The sequence below is a fragment of the Cyrtonyx montezumae genome, unplaced genomic scaffold, assembly GCF_038088225.1.
Source record: "Cyrtonyx montezumae isolate F1298 unplaced genomic scaffold, pur_monq_1.0 scaffold_2, whole genome shotgun sequence".
Taxonomy (NCBI): domain Eukaryota; kingdom Metazoa; phylum Chordata; class Aves; order Galliformes; family Odontophoridae; genus Cyrtonyx; species Cyrtonyx montezumae.
In genome coordinates, this window is record NW_027071936.1 from 18,054,945 (window position 1) to 18,070,952 (window position 16,008).

Genomic DNA, 16,008 nt, shown 5'->3' on the forward strand with positions numbered 1-16,008 from the left:
GGGGCTCACATGTCACATAGTAGACAGTAAAGCACTTTTGTTGAACAATTTTTGTGGGAATAGGAGGCAAATGACCTAGTAAGAGAAATGGAGAGGCAGTTAGGTGAGAGGTTTATTGGAGCAGAAACCAGAAAAAAGGACCAGCAGCCTGAGAAAGTATGTTTGAATTTAAGCAGTGTCCGGAGACAGAAACCTGGAGTTCATCCACCACTGGGAGTCAAGGAAATTGCTGCAGGAGCCTTGTTTGCTTTACAGTATCTATTGTGTCTTCAGCAAGTGCTAGAAAACGTGAGTTCAGACCTTGCAAGAGGGAGATCACAAGAGCGCAAGATGGGAGGAAGGATGTTCGCTTGCTCAGAGAGAACAGGATCACGTGCTGGTGCCTGGTTCAAATCAGAGCTGTCGTTTTACTAGAGCATGAATGAAGTGTCTTGCCTCTGACCAAGATCACTCTTTTCTAGATCACTTGTTCTTTGTTGGTCTCACCTGCCCACTCCTGTGAAAGGCTTCTTGTACTCTTAAATGTGCATTCCAACTTAGAAGACCTGCCTCCAGCACAGCCTTATGTGCCCTTGTTTTTTTTCTGGGATTCTGCCAGTGAAAATTCCTAATCTCCTACAGGCACATGGCCAGCAGCCAAGTTCAAAATGTGTTTTACTCTAAGTTCATAAACACGTAGCTCCACTAAGTGTGTGCAGAAGCAAAAATGTACCTTGGGTTCTTCAAGGTTTTGTACTTTATTCTTTGGATAATGTATGATCCAGAGGAATTTGGGAGTGGTATCTGTCAGATGGCTGTGAGTACTCAGCATGTGTTCCCTTGTACACTTAGTCTCACAGTTAAGTCCGCATGTCATCTCTCTCAGCAGTCTGCAGAGAATTGAGAGGTCTGTACAAAGAGCCTGGAAAAAATCTTGTGCTATTCTCTTCAGAAATGTCCTTGTTTGGGTTCACAAACCAGAGTTTAAGACAACATTTAGGCATGAGAAGATAAAAAGGACACAACTAGCTGGTAATCCAGTGGCCTGAGTACCTCTGGAAATCAGTTACAGGGCAGGGTAAACAAAAGATCTAGCAGCTGTGTCTGCAAACCAGGAGCTGTCTTCTAGTGAGCTGTATCTATAGAAGAGAACAGAGCAGCCAAGCAGTGTGGTGAGAGTTGGGATGTTATAAAGGCAGTAAAGGAGCAGGTCACTTGCAGAACACTAGAGAGGGAGAATCATGCCATAGAAGATGGGCTGGGCAGAGTGAAGTTATGAAATAGATGGAGGACTGCATACAACATGCAACAAGAAAATGTCAGCTCCAATTTCCATGTATGTCCTGTTCCACCTTTGCACAGTAGAAGTACAGAGGTAAAAGGTAGAACTGACCTATCACTGTCTGTAGATATTGTGGGATTATGTGCTTCTAGCGTATAACCTTCTTGTATCTAATGGCTTAATTTTGAATTAATGAGCAAAGAGATGCCATTGATTTAACTTTCGGGGAGTCAAGACTATTTTGTTTTGAGGTGGTGATTTAAAGTCATACTGATTTTAATCTGGGTGTTGCAAGAGGGTATCTACTGAGATGAAAACCGATAAATATGGAATTTTCTTCCTCTTCATTTCATGAGTATGGCCTTTCTATTCATTTTCCCTTTGGGTCTTAATTAATGAAGAGCTAGAGGCATCTGGTTTACTTATTTATTGTGGTGGTGAAATCATAAAATATCAACTATGGAACTAATGTACTAATGTAATAAGGTAGAGTTCCCCAGTAATGTTGAAAATACTCGATTAAATCGACTCACTTAGCAATCCTTTGAGCCTTTAAAAAAATGTTACAGAAATTCTGAGTAAAAAAATGATCTGTTTTCTTTTTTATTGTTTTTTTTTTTTTTTTTTTTAACATACAGATATTGATGATGTCAGGAAGCACAAACCAGGTTACCTTGAGGCTACAATTGACTGGTTCCGGTGTTATAAAGTCCCAGATGGTAAACCAGAAAATCAGTTTGCTTTTAATGGAGAATTTAAAGACAAGGTGAAGATCATCCAAAATTAAAGTTGAATCTTTCTGTGTTGTGAACTCTTCATACATTCTAGAATTGCTGGAATTGGAAAGAGGAAGAAGCATTAACAAAAAGAATTTTTAAATGAAGCTATTAGAATAGGAATAAGCAATGTTTACTGTCTTTCACTTTATTCAGGGAAAGTACATGATATAAAAGGAGATCTGTAAGAAGCATTCAGTCCCAGCACTGATATGACTTACATATACATGTATAGGTTTGTAATGCTTGTCACAGCATTTTCATTCCGCTTGTGAGAGAAATGAACAGATTGTCTTTTCAGATATTTTTTTCAGTCTTGATTGATAAATTTTCCTGACATTTTTTCAGGCTGTGCAGTTCAGGATAGACAATAGGTTGCAGATTTTCTCATATTTGGTATTTGCTCAAAGTATAGTTTTTTCCTGGTAAATCTGTCTGAGAACACTTGAGCTGTTTTTGGCTTGAAAGCTAAAAAATATTTTTACTTTTTTTTTTTTTTTAATGAAAGGCTTTCTAGACATCCTATAGGAAAAAATATGGCCAGTTTGAAAGGGGAGTGAGCCTAGGAGCAGACCTTGCTGAATAAAATGCCTAGATTTTTCCAGAGGAAATCACATGTGATCTGAGTAAAAATGCTTTTCAAATCATGTACTGTACACTCTGTAGACTTTTTTTTTTTTGGCAAAGAATCACAGGTTCCTAATGAATGATGTTCATGTGTCAGCTAGTTCAGCTTGCAGTGTGCTATCAAAGTTGTAAAATGCCTTTTAACCAGCACAGACAGCTTTGCGTGTTCTGTCTGTTTAAAGAGATGCTCCGACTCCCCTCTGCACTGAAAGCTGTCTTTTAAATCAATCAGATGTAGAGTTGTAAGGATGGATAACGTGGTCTTTCACTTGTTCTCCCAGGAGCTACTCTTTCAAATTTTCCTGCTCTGTAATTCTACTGTAGTGACAGTTTAATGGGGGTATATCCCTGTCAGGCCATCAGAGTTCAAGCTCAAGGCACTAAATGCCCTGACATTGCTGGTTTGGAGCACTTGAATAATTCTCAACCATTTCTAGAGACCCAGGATGTGGTGGGGCAGCCATGGCTGCGCTCCAGCTGCTCTGGTGAAGTTCACAATGTTCTAGTGGCATTTTGCCAAGTCACTCCTTGTTGGGAAATGTGAATGTTCTGTTGGCAGATTTTTGCTAGTTAGTCTAGATATCATTGTCTGAACACTGAGGGCCTTTTAAAAGTTTTTAAAGGCTTTTTTAATTCCCCCCTCTCCTCCTCTTATTATTTTGTTTTTTAAACAAACAAAAATTGTTAAGCAGCTGACAAGGTTATGTTGTTGCAAATGCTTAAGTATATGGTTGGGCAATTAATGAAGTAAATGCAGATTGTGCCACTAGAGGGGAAACCGTAACTCTGACCCTGATGTGCACACGTAACAGAGGAGTCATATCTCACACACTTTGTCCCATTTAGGACGTGGTACAATTTTCTGCAGCTATAGGTGTCTGCTTAACATCTAGTGCTGACTTTGTTTTTTCATGCACCTTTCCTGTTTTCTGGCTGCAGAATGACAAAAAGTCCCAAATATGTTGCCAGTGTATTTGACAGATAGTGAAGCTCAATTTTTTCATAAAAAATGCTGCTATATTTTCCAGAAATTTAATGAGGCCTCAAAGGAGGTCCCTTAAAATAACACGTCAACCAATGTGTCTTAATAAACTCGTTCTATGTCTTTTTTTTTCTGTTTAATAACCTTTTAAATCATAACATTTTTCCTTGATGTAAACTAGAATTTTGCTGTTGAGATTATTAAATCAACCCATGAATACTGGAAAGCTTTGCTTCATAAAAAAACGGATGGAGGCACTGTTAAATGGTAAGTACCCAGCCACATCTTTCTTCTTTGTATTGTGCTAGCGCTGTTGGTATTCAGCACGTGGCAGCTGTGCCTGAACTGCTTAGATTTTACTTTGATGTGATTGGAGTACTCACGATTTTGATTGATTATTGACCATCGTTGACTAGTTGCAGCTTGTATGATAATGATTAACTGGGTCTAACTGCTTCTAGAGACTTTTTGGTTATTTCAAGTGATGTAGATTATTTAAACTTAATGATAATAACCCTGGTGATACCGTTTTTGGAGATTCTCACAATCCCATGCAGGTCTTGCCACCATTTGTTCTGTCCTTGAGTGATGTTTTGCTGTGATGTTCTTTTAGGATAGCTTAGGATTCCAGAAGTTTATTTATTTATTCTCTTAACTGCCACATTGCTGCTCATTTACCAGCCTTTGGCCTCATCTAAATTTAAGTGAACTTCCTTAAGCTATCCAGGCTGGCTTGCTTTGGCATTTCTGGCACCAGTGGCCTTGAATAGTGGAGAGCTATCTAGCCTGGTGCTTTCCAAGGGCTATGGATTGCCTTTCACTAAATCAGAGGGCAAAGGCTAGAGCACTTAACACGTGTTGGTAGTTCTGCTTTACAAAAGTATTACAGGAAATATTCAGACTTTGAGTCCTGATTGTTTCAGGGCCACTATTGAGTTTCTTGTTGACGTAGTTTAAAAATAACTAAAAACTCAGTCTTGCCTTGAGAAATAGTGTCGTTGTTTAGGACCCTGAAAACTCACAACCAAGCTCACTTTTGTTATGAACAGTTACATATTTGTAGTCTGCAGAGAAACTTGTCTGAAAAAGAGCTGGCCCCAAAGTTGTGTTTGCACTATGGAAGTACTGATATCTGCTGCTTCATGTAAGAGCAGAATTCTGACCTGCTTTTTGTTTTGCTTTGTTTTAATTCTTTCTCCTTGCTACATGCTGCAGGCAGTGTACTGTAATATACGAGTGGCTTGCCATAGAATCTGGCCATCCTTTAAAGTGTGAGAGACAAGGGGTAATTCATACCATCACAGCTGGCCATCTAGGTGGTATTCAGCTCCCTGTAGAAATGCCAGTTTGTCTATTGACTTTTCAAGGGGATTTAGTTTATTAACTGTGGTCCTCTGAACTGTACACAAGTGAGCTGCCAAAAGTGAGTACTGCTCATATTAGTGTAGAATTTATAGCCTAAAAAAAAAAAAAAACCAAAGAAACCCTCATTCCCTTCCAGTGTTACATGTTACTTTGCATTTTTGGCTTTCTCATTTCATGAGAGAGAGATTCCTGAGCTCTGTATGTGAAGGTGGTTTTTGTTGGTTATTTTTTTGTTGTTGATGTTTTTTCCATAGGTATCTAATTGTGTGTTTTCTCCTGTCCACTGATGGATAAAACATGTTTTAATTTTTATTTTTCAGCACAAATGTTCTCGTGAGTGGCAGCCCTTTTTGTTGCAGTGAGGAGGAGGCCCGATTGATTGTGCAGTCTGTAAGGACAATAGTTACTTTATCTCACCTTTTCTTAAAAGCAATAAACAGAAAAAGAAAGCTTAGAGCTTCAAAACTGAAATAAAATGCCTAAACAGGTGTGGTCCACAATTAAATAAAAAATTAAGGTATAGATTAAAAGGAGGAACACGAATGTTGTGGGGTAACCGTAAGCATCATAACAGATTCAGTTGTGTTTTCTGGCAGGTTCATTGCTGTTCTGATGTGTTGTTTTTTTCTTCTGATCCTGAATAACAAGAAGGACTGCTATTTGTATCTAGCCTGCTGTCTTCTCTGTCTCCCCTGTTGCCAGGAGTTACCACCCAGTGTTAGAGCTCATTGACTAGCTGACTGTAGTCCCTAATCGCTAAAGGGATCCTTTGTTTGTCTACTTGCATAATTAAGTGTGTTGCTGTAAAAGAAGGGAGTGCTTTTCTGAATGTTTTGTAGAGAATACCTGTAATATTTTGTAAATTAACATAAAATTAAAACACTAAAACAGGTTTCCTGTTCAGGTGAGAAAGTTGTCCCGCAGGTCTGCTGCTTTCATGTGCAAATGGTAGTGGAGGAGAATTTCTTCTGCTTCAAAATGTGCTGGATTGGATGCTAGAATTTTAACAAAGTTCCAGAAATTAAATGGAGAAAAGTACCTCCAAGTATTGCTTTTTAAAAAATTAATCTTATTTAACATGTGCTATGACCATGTCAGTGGTAATAGCAAGTGTTTTGTTCATATGTGTGACTGCTTGGGTAGCTAACTGACTCGGGCTGTGCACGGTCAGTATTTTGCCCCAGTAGACACAGTAATGCTGGAAGTTCAGATGTTAAAGGATGCGACATCTGCTTTCTGTGCAGGTAACAGTCCAACACCATTTCTGCTAAGGATATCATCCTCAGTGGTTTTTTGTCATAAACAAACAAGATGGTCAGGTGCAGAAAAGTCACTTTAAGTCATAAAGAAGTGTCAAAATTTATTCATGTCATGTGCTTTCAGCATTTCCTTGAAAGTACCTTTACGTGCTTGTACTTGCACGTGTGTTTGCATCCATGTTGATTAATGGGACTTTAAGTTTTAAATGAAAGAAAAAATGATTTTGGAATTTGGACAGCTAAGATATGTCAGTCACAGCTGTCAGAAAATATTTACTTCTTGTATAGTTTGAAATTTACCATTATGTTTTGAGGGCATTGAAATGCAGCTCAGATTTCAAGTTCAAATGTACTCTTAGTTTGAATGGTGTCAGATCGTTACCTCTTGAGTTCTGTTCTATTATCTGCCTAAAACAGCAAAATTCACTAGTTAATTAATCACTGAATTTTTTTTTCTGATTTATTTTGTCTTTTTTGGTTTTGTTTTGTTTGGTTTTTTTTTTTGAGGGGGAGATGGGCAGTAGTAAGTCCCATTTATTAAACAGATCCCGCCTATCAGATTCTAACATCTTGCTTGTTTTGAACATTTGCCTTTTTATCAAATGTTATCGTTTCCTGTCTTCTTTGTGTCTGACATTATTTTCTTTAAGTGATATTGGTTTATCGAAGTTATCACAAACTCCATCATTCAGTTAGAGTTCATTCTAAGCATTTTAATTTGCTTTGTAGGCTTCCATCTCTTGCTACTTTTTAGATGGGGAAAAAAGGTGCAATGCTATTTTCAGTACTGTTGTTACTGCATGCAGTTTCCAGTCTGTGTGTAACTAAGAGAAGTACAAATGCTCTTGAAGTATGAATGCTGGACAGTCAAGCTTGCAATACAAGCAGGGAAGCTGACTCGCACATTTTAAGCAGATATCCTTTTGTCTGGTACACTGCACTGCCCACTTTGGTTGTCAGGCAGTCATGTCTTTCAAACAAAAGTGAAAGTACGTGAGTGTTGGCTGCAGAATTTTAATGGCTGTGGTAATTTTAAATGAAAGCTGCCTGTGTCTGGGTTTTTGTTGTTGTTGTTTTGATTGTGTGTTTGTTTGTTTGTTTCCACTGAAAGCAGATACATTTTCCTTGTAATTTATGTCCATTTATTAACTTCTGGACAAAAGCAGAAGAGTGAAAGCTGAGGAAGAGTATCTGCAAGTACAGCGAGATGCACATCTTAGCTTTTGCAGAATTTCTGGGCTTACTTTTGCAGTGAGAGTTGGTTCCCTACACTTCTGCTTCTGCAGTCAGACTATAATTATGAAGTATCTCAATGGGTGATAATTTGCCTTAAGTCAGATATTTTGCATGTTAAACCAAAAGGATATTTCAACACTCAGTATTATTGTAAACCAGTGGGTGTATTTATTTATTTATTTATTTATTGTGAGCAAGAGAACTATAGCTAAGAATCAGATGCAAAACAAATCCTCACGAAGTCCTTACCAAATCGTGATCTGATCAGAATATCATGTGTTTTTGATGGGGTGTAGTTCCCAAGGTCATCTCATTCAAATCAGTAGGATTTATTTTGCTGCTATTTGACCTTTATTAACAGACATGGGACAAGAATGGTTTGTATTTAGGGAATTTCTACTCTGCTTAGCTTGTTTCCAGACAGTGGGCTGTCATCTGTACTGGTGGCAAACTAGGAACAATTTCAGCAGCTGCTGAAGTTGCTGTGTCCAGTCAGAAGATGATATGTGTATGTGGGAACACATACGGAATGTTGGAACCAGCCAAAATTATACTGTCCCCCCGCAACTACAAACCCATTTGGGCAGTAACACATTAGGTGATGAAAATTTCTGGTGTTTCTTCACATCTGAAAATTGTTTCATCTTTCTGAGCTTCACTGTTAGTACATGTTGAAAACTAAACCCAGGAGGAACAGAGTTTTGTAGCTGAATGTGTTAGCTCTAAGATGTACTGTTTATTTCAGGCTTTTAAGTGGTGCCATCTGTAAAACTGACCGGGACAGCCAAACCTTTGTTTAACATTAATCCCAAGAACTGCATGCTCACTTGCTTTGAAAAGAAGCCGCTGAGGACCTTTGAAGTTGGAAAATCTCCAATGAGATCTATATATAGTTAGTAGTGCAGTTTCTCAGACTTACCACATAATTCCTCCCTTATAATGCTGGAGAGAGAATGAACTAAGCTTTGCTGAATGAGGTATCTTTTGATAAAATGCAGAAAAATAGCTTAAATATATTCCAATTATTCCAAATATATATAGCTTTTCCTGATAATTTAAAAAACCTCCAGCAGAGTTTGGTTATGTATATTTACTAATATGTTTAGAATAATTCAGATCTGATCAGGAAGGCCTGTCAGCTGCCTTGCTTCTTATATTTCTTTTCTCTCTGAGCAGGCTTTCCCATTTGGGACTTCAGAGAAGCAGAATTTTCAGTTTAGTGCCTGGTTGTGAACCAGAGGGTTGGGCATGGTCCTGAGTCCTTATCGTAAACTTTCTGAGCAATGGCTGCAGAAGGTGGCAAGCACCTGATTCTAGGTGGTGATCACTGGATCTCCCTGCCTTGTGAAAAAAAGCTTTGTGTTTATCTGGAAAAAGAGGGAGTGGTCTGGTGATAAGGGCTAGGTTTAATTTGTCATCCTTTCAGACCTGTCACATAACCCCTATGTATACATACTTACCTTGGGTAAAGTAGGAGAGAAGAGTGCTGCCTTTTCCCTTTCTTCCTCAGAGGCTTTGACTTGCTGTTGAGCATAGCAGGCCTGCTGCTGTTTGGAGGCAGCCAGGCCTGTGAGCTCAATTTGGATGCTGCAATGTGCTCAGTCCACCTGCACTGCCTGTGGGACAGCCTGCCTGCCAAATGCTGCAAGACTTCCACTGATGTCTTTGCATGCCACCATAAAGGCAGGAAGTTCCACCTAGCAGTGCAGAAGATATGTTGTAGCTTTGTTCTCCTGAAGCTTCAAATTTGTGTAAATGCTGCCGCTGAGGCTTTCTTTGCTGCATGGTTCAACCAAGTGAATAGGCCTGGGGTTGTGTGAGTAAGTCTGTTTGGATCAGGCTTGTGTCATAGCAGTGGCCAATATCCTCCTATTTTTTTGTACTCTGATTGTGTGTGGGGTGTGTGTGAATGTTGCAGTATTCCTTAGGCTGAAATACTTTCTTGCACATCAGTTAGAGAGCTGGAGAACTTGCCCATTTGTGGGGAGCTAAGGAATGATGGACGAAAGAGGATTGTACCATAAGAGTTGCTGGCATCCTCATCTTCTAGCTGTGTTAAAACCGGCTTTAATTTCATCCTTTAAGTAGTAGGACAAGACATACTGTATAATACTGTGGTTGAAGAGGGTATCCAGCTTTGAAATGAACCTGCAGTGACAGACCTGTATTTTAAAACAGTTTGTCACTGCACAGAACTGACTCCTTCTATGTCAAAATGTAGTTGCAAAAGTATGATTACGTATTTATTTTAAAATGTTTGCATACCTGTATTATGGACTCTGTGTGAGTATGCATATATCCTCTTATACATACCTTGTAATGAAATGTATAGTAAAAGTATATATACTTTTAGTATATATATATATATATATATAGTAAAGGCATTTTTATTCTGTAGTGTGTATACAGAAAATCTTGTTATCTTCCAAGTCAGTGTAGTAGGATAGATATTGTTAGAGATGGCATTAATCTGTCACTCATTATTTTGCCTGTTTTGTCGTTTATTGGTACCTCCTGGCTTCAGCAGTAAAATAGCTTTGTGTGTTACCTGTGAAACAAAACAGTGACAATGGCTTTTTTTGTTGTTTTAGGCACCAGTGCCTGTGAACGGAGATTCTGTTTGCCCGGAAGGTATGTTCTTTTTCCCAAATGCCATATAATTACTCTAATGATTTGCTTTAAAAATTGACATAGAAACTGTCCTGTTGTGAAAGGTGTTTTTGCCCACATGAGCATGACAAATATGGTTAAGTTTTGTCAGACTGTGTGTGGTGCTTGTCCTCTGTTAAATAGAACATGGACTGGAATTTCTGAGTTGTTTGTGGGAGATTGCTTTTAAGGATGAATGAAAGTATAGTTCACATAAAAAGATGAGAAGACTAAGTATTTTTTCTCTCTTTGATCATGGAAGGTAGATGCATGATATCTATCCTTTCTAAAGGAGAAAGGTTGCTTTACCTTACTTTTTTGTTGCTCTTCACAGTAGCTAACTAATCAGATAAACAACCTCTTTTCTTAAAAGTGATACAACCACGCTTCTCAAGTGTAATTTTTAAAGACAAAATTCTCTTTATACTTTTGACTGGTTTTCATGTTAATGGAACATGTGTTTTTAGTCGAGAAACAAAAACAAATCCTGGATTTTCATTTTTGTTAGCTATTAAAAATAAAAAGGAGAGAGATTTTTTATCTCCTGGCAGGAGCTGTAGAGAAGGCATGCACTTTTTGAGATGGCAGGAAACACTAAGAGAAATGTAGTCATGAGTCAAGTTTCAAATTATTTGCAAAGTAACATCTGTGTAGTCTGTGTCATGGGAAAGCAAGTTGCACTCCATTTGCCCTTATATGGCTTGCCAGTAAATAGCTTTTATTTACTGGAGTGTTGCATCTCAGATCTGAAAACAACTAAACATAATCTTTGACTTTTTTTCTAAGGATGGTCATGTCAATATGTTGACTTGTTTCAAAATTATTTCAGGAAAACTTGAAGGGAAGAGATATCATTTTGAGGACAAGCTTTATATAGGCTGGGGATAGAGCTTGCCCAGAAGTGTTGCTATGAGAGAGGAGATCGTTGGAAGAGCAGAATGTTGCTTTTTCAAATGTTCGTGTCAGGCTGGTTGTATAGAATTAACGTCATTCTTGATGTGTATTTTTTGTTTTAGTTGATGCCTGGTACTTTTTTCCACGTGATCGTTGAAGTGTTCTGAAGCCACATCTTCAAATCTTAAGTCATCCCATTTTTGAAGAGAGGCACTATTGGTTGGGTTTCCGTTCAGACAACCTTTCAAACTATGTAAGCCTTTGCTCATGTAAATAAACACTGACATTATAAAATTAATGTTTCCTTTCTATGTCTGTCTTTGTGAAGGGTGGAGCAAAGGGAAGAGGTGGACTTGTTTGTTTCTGAATCTTAAACCTCCAGAATTGTTCTGATCTGCTCGTGACATGTAATGTCAAATAAGATAAGGATAAGTTGGCTTCGACTTTGCTCTCCAGATTTTGGAGTAATCCAGTCATTAGGTGCATAGAAGGCTGTGTTAAATGATATCTTGGCCTTGTCTGGCCACCCTGACTGTAATCCTTTTCAAGTAGACAATAATCTTTATGTAATAGGCTTAGCGGTTTACCGTGTTCTTTAAAATGCAACTGTGCATGGTTTCCCGAGTTGTATTCATTGTTGTGCCCAATTGTTTCTCCTTGCTTCACAGAGTTATGGGCAGAGTAGATTTGCTTGTAGAAAAAACAAATACGACTGCACTCCAAAGAGTAATTTGGCTTGCAAGGGCTAATTCTATAACAACTGAAGCAGGGATGCACATGTGCTCTGTGCTGCATCCTGTTTTTGATATGTTGTGTGCTTCATCACAAAGGAAGGACTTTCCTTATGGAAAGCTTCCGTTTTTAGAGTTGTGTATGCCTGAAAGTTTATGATAGTTCCTCGTTCAGTGGGACAAGATTAATAAACTGCATAGAACTAGCTTTGTGTTTTCATGGTAAAAATGTCTGCTTGTGTTTTTTACTGTGGTATTGTATCTGACCTATAGCACTGTTGAATATACAGGGTTTAGGTGCAAGATGTGGTATGAAAAATGCAGCTTAAACCTCAGATACAAAGGCCTAACCCCTTTTTACAGTTACCATTGTAGTACCAATTCATTATACTTCATTTTACACTTTAGATTTCTAAGTGTGCAGCACTGTACCTACAGATGAAGCAGCCTTTTTTCTTTTCTTGATCTTTTTCTTAATTGAGTAACAGTCGCCCTGTCTTGGTTCATGTTCTGTCTTTCACTATGAAATTGTTCTGCTTACAGGTAAGCTGTTCTAGACTGCAGAACAGCTAGTGTATTTAGCTGCATGGTGGTATATCTGGGAGGCCTGTCCTGTAAAGTGCAAATTATTTTCACTATGCATTGCTCGTTTTTGAGACGTAGAATGAAAAATTGTATATGTGAAAAGCAGGTTTTATTCACAAACTTATCCATGCTGAACTATCACAATGGATCAGAAGTTCATTTTTTTTACTTCAAATAATTTTAGTGGTGCTTTTCAATGTGTAACTGTATTGATGGCATGTGATGAGGAATTGAGCAGAAATAAATCTCTGGAACAGATGAGACTGTGCAAGAAACTAACAATAAAGAGTACTTGGGAAAAATAACAATTTAGATGACCAGAAATGTCCAGTACTGTCATAAATTGGAAAACATTAAAATGCTTATTTCACGAGGAGGATATAAACAGATGATTGTTTTGCCTTCAGACTGCTTTCAACATATGCTTATGTATGTTTTCTTCAGATTTTTCCCAAGTGCAATAGAAGGACATACCGTTAGCTGTAACCTTGCTGCTAAAATGTACTGAATGTTCCTGATGTGGGTTTCAGAAATGAAGTGTTTTGAAATAGCTGGGGAGAGAATGTCTGCGAATAAGAGTATATAATGTATATAATTCTTCCAAGTGTTATTTTGCATTTCAGTGTTCTCTTCTTTCCCTTTTGGAGAGAAAGAAGTTACTTTTTTTTTTTTGCTTTTTAAACACTGCTCTGAAAGTTCTTTTTACATATGTAAATTGTTAGGTGCTGACAGTATAGTATCTTCTACTGACTTGGAGCCCGCACTTAGCCCACCTAGTGAAGAATGGGGATGGAGTTTTACTTATGGTGAAATAAGGCAGGTTACTTTTTAAAATAGGAAAATAATAGGATTGTGAAAACAGTATGCTCTTATCACTGTTGAGGTGTTATTTTCATGCTATTACAGCAACAGACATCTGAAAATCCACAAAAGAATAGAAAGTAATTCTGAAGTGCATCTGGGAGATCTGTGTACAGACATTATGTGAGGACAGTGCCTAACCGCAGCTTGTCTATGGTTGCTGTTTGTATTAAGGCTTGAGAGTTGTGGCATGAAGTGCTCCTGAACTGACCTATTTGTTCTTCCATTTCCTTTGGCTGAGATTGTACTTTCTACTGGGTTGTAATTACTATTTTAATTAAGTGACAAGGCAAAAACAGCATTGGGTCAGTTGTTTTTTGCCTTTCCCATGAAATTTGAGATAATTTCTGATCAGACTTGATAACCTTGATCCATGCTTTGAGGACTGGAGGTCAGGGATTTAGAGAACAAAGAGGTGGAGCATTACCTGGAAGAGAACAGAAAGGAAGCCCATTCTAGATGGCTCAGGCAAATGCAAGTAGAGAATAAATCATGAAAGAGGGGTGACTGAAATGAAATGCTTCAAAACAGTTTTGCCTAAATACTGCAACAGTACTTAACAATGCTGATTTCACGTGTCCAGAGAGATCAATGGGATGTATCTGCTGAGGAAGAAGAACATCCACCTCCAGCGTAGAAGTTGGAATTGCATCTCTGAAGTGCCTGGAAGTAGGAATTTAATCTTTGGTCCCCTGAGTGTGGGAAAACAGTAGAAGGCAGCAATTGTAATTACTGTTGAATTCACTTTCTAACAGTCCTCAAGGTTGTACAGGGATGACCTGGGTCCTTAGCAATGGTTGAATGACTTATCCACACGGAGTCTTTGATTCCTCACAGCCTGCTTTTCTGTGCAGTAGGATGCTGCATATATGCGGTGTTGTCTTCCAAAATCTACAGATGGCATCTGGAGGGCAGACCAAAAAAAGCCAAGTTCTTTGCCGTGGATTACCACTTTGTGATTATTTGTTTTCTTTGTTGACTTATTTATTACTAACTGTCGTGGTAAAAGCATTGAAATGTTTAGGAACTTCGGGCTGAACTCAGGTAGTGCTGCATGTTTTCAGTCATAATCGATCTAATTCGCTGTAATTGATTTAATCTTAGCAGTGATTTATTAAGCTAAACCAGAAGTAAGGTTTTTGGATGATGATTTTGGCTGTTGTAAGGATCAAAAAGCCATTGTCTTTTCTAAGGAAAAATATAAAAGCCAGAAAGGCTCGTGTACTACTTTGTGCAGGAAGAGGATGGCAAAACACTGCTGCCTGTTAGCAGTTTCCCCTAGAACACAAGACTTATAGATTATTTACGGATGTCAGCAAGTTTAATAATAGCTTTTTTATTTATTGTCTTCAGAAGAGCACGTATTTGCATTACTCAGGTATTACAGCACAAATGCAGATTTGCTTGTTCCATTGCATTCCTTCCTATTGTTTGCTTCTGTATATGTATTAATGCTTGCCTGGAAAATATGAGTTATTTTCTTTTCCAAAAGTGAAAATGTGTTCAGACCTGAAGATCCTAGTTTTGTGTGCTGATAGGCTACTGGATGGTCTGTTCAGCTTCTCTTTCATTGTGAAGAGAGTAAATGCAGTTACCAAAATGTCTACACTTTGTTATCAACTTTATGCTCTTTTATTGATGCATATATTAGGACATTGGAATGTTATGAAGCTGGTTTGTCTACCCTGTGTATCTGACTGCTGTCTACTGCTGTTATCTCATCTGCAGTTCTGTGTGTATTGTTTTAATAAGCATTTTCTATTTCAAAATTTAAGTATGATGAAGGGTAGACATCTATCCATTGTCAGAAGAGTGGGGTGGAATCTGAAGAACTAACTTGAGGTCCCACTTTTCCTTAGTGTATCTTTTGGACTTGAACAGACCACGTAGTCTCAATGCTATCTGTAAAATGAATAGAAAAATTTCTTCTCTGAGCAGTCCCATTTTCTACCAAACACAGACCTGATGCTTCTCCAATATTGAGAGCAATTCCTACCAATGCCTAGGGAACCGTAGTGCACATTCAGTTTTATTGGCAGTGAGAAGATGAGCTGTGCTGACACGCTTTCTGAAGGACTTGATGAAGATGTGGTTTTTGCTGGTCAGGCTCATCTGCCTGGGTTGTGTGGTAGTTTAATTATCCTATGAGTGAGAAAAGCATCAATGGTGGTGAAAGTTCAAGTTGTAAGGTGGTCTTCTGAATTCTGTGGGAGGCTAGACACAAATCTTAAGTGGGTCTGTAGGTTCTCTATTGGCCTATGTGTGGTGTGTCTGGAGCACAGAAAAACCAGTTTCAAAATGTAATGTGTGACCACCTGGGAGTCCTGAACATTTTAACTTTAAATCATAGGAGGCCTGGGGGCAAAGCTGGTTCAAAAGTCAAGGTGAAAATATCCTGTTAGTGCTTCTAATATAGAAAGCCTGCTATATGGTAAGAAATCACATCTAGCAGAGCGGCGTTTGGCAGCCTGCAATGTCTGGGGAGCTGAAATAAGAGGGAAGGCACAGTCAGGTTAGGATAGTTCTACTGACAGGGCTGTTCAACAAAACTTGCTTTTTGCCTCTCATTACTGCCTTGCTTTAACTGGATTATATTCACCTTTTATGTGATAATTTGGGAATCAAGAATTTAGGAACTCCTAGCACTTTACTTGGACGGTTTTATGTCTCAGATAAATCACATAAACCTCTCTCTCTGTCTATAAAGATGGACAGTGTATGTTTATGTTACAGTAACGTTGTGGGCATTAGTTGCTTGAAAACTTTAAACACCGAGGAAGCC

The 16,008-nt window shown here is 38.4% G+C and overlaps 1 protein-coding gene across 1 annotated transcript in view; it reads left to right on the plus strand.

Moving 5' to 3' along the window:
• The window catches only part of PPA2 (inorganic pyrophosphatase 2), a 33,688-nt gene extending 22,341 nt beyond the window's left edge, over positions 1-11,347 (plus strand). Inside the window, exons 8-12 of the mRNA XM_065736524.1 lie at positions 1,900-2,027; positions 3,828-3,913; positions 5,332-5,401; positions 10,098-10,137; positions 11,172-11,347. Coding sequence (XP_065592596.1) covers positions 1,900-2,027; positions 3,828-3,913; positions 5,332-5,401; positions 10,098-10,137; positions 11,172-11,206 — 359 coding nt within the window. The 3' untranslated portion in view covers positions 11,207-11,347. The remainder of the gene's footprint in view (positions 1-1,899; positions 2,028-3,827; positions 3,914-5,331; positions 5,402-10,097; positions 10,138-11,171) is intronic.
• The last annotated feature ends 4,661 nt before the right edge of the window (positions 11,348-16,008 follow it).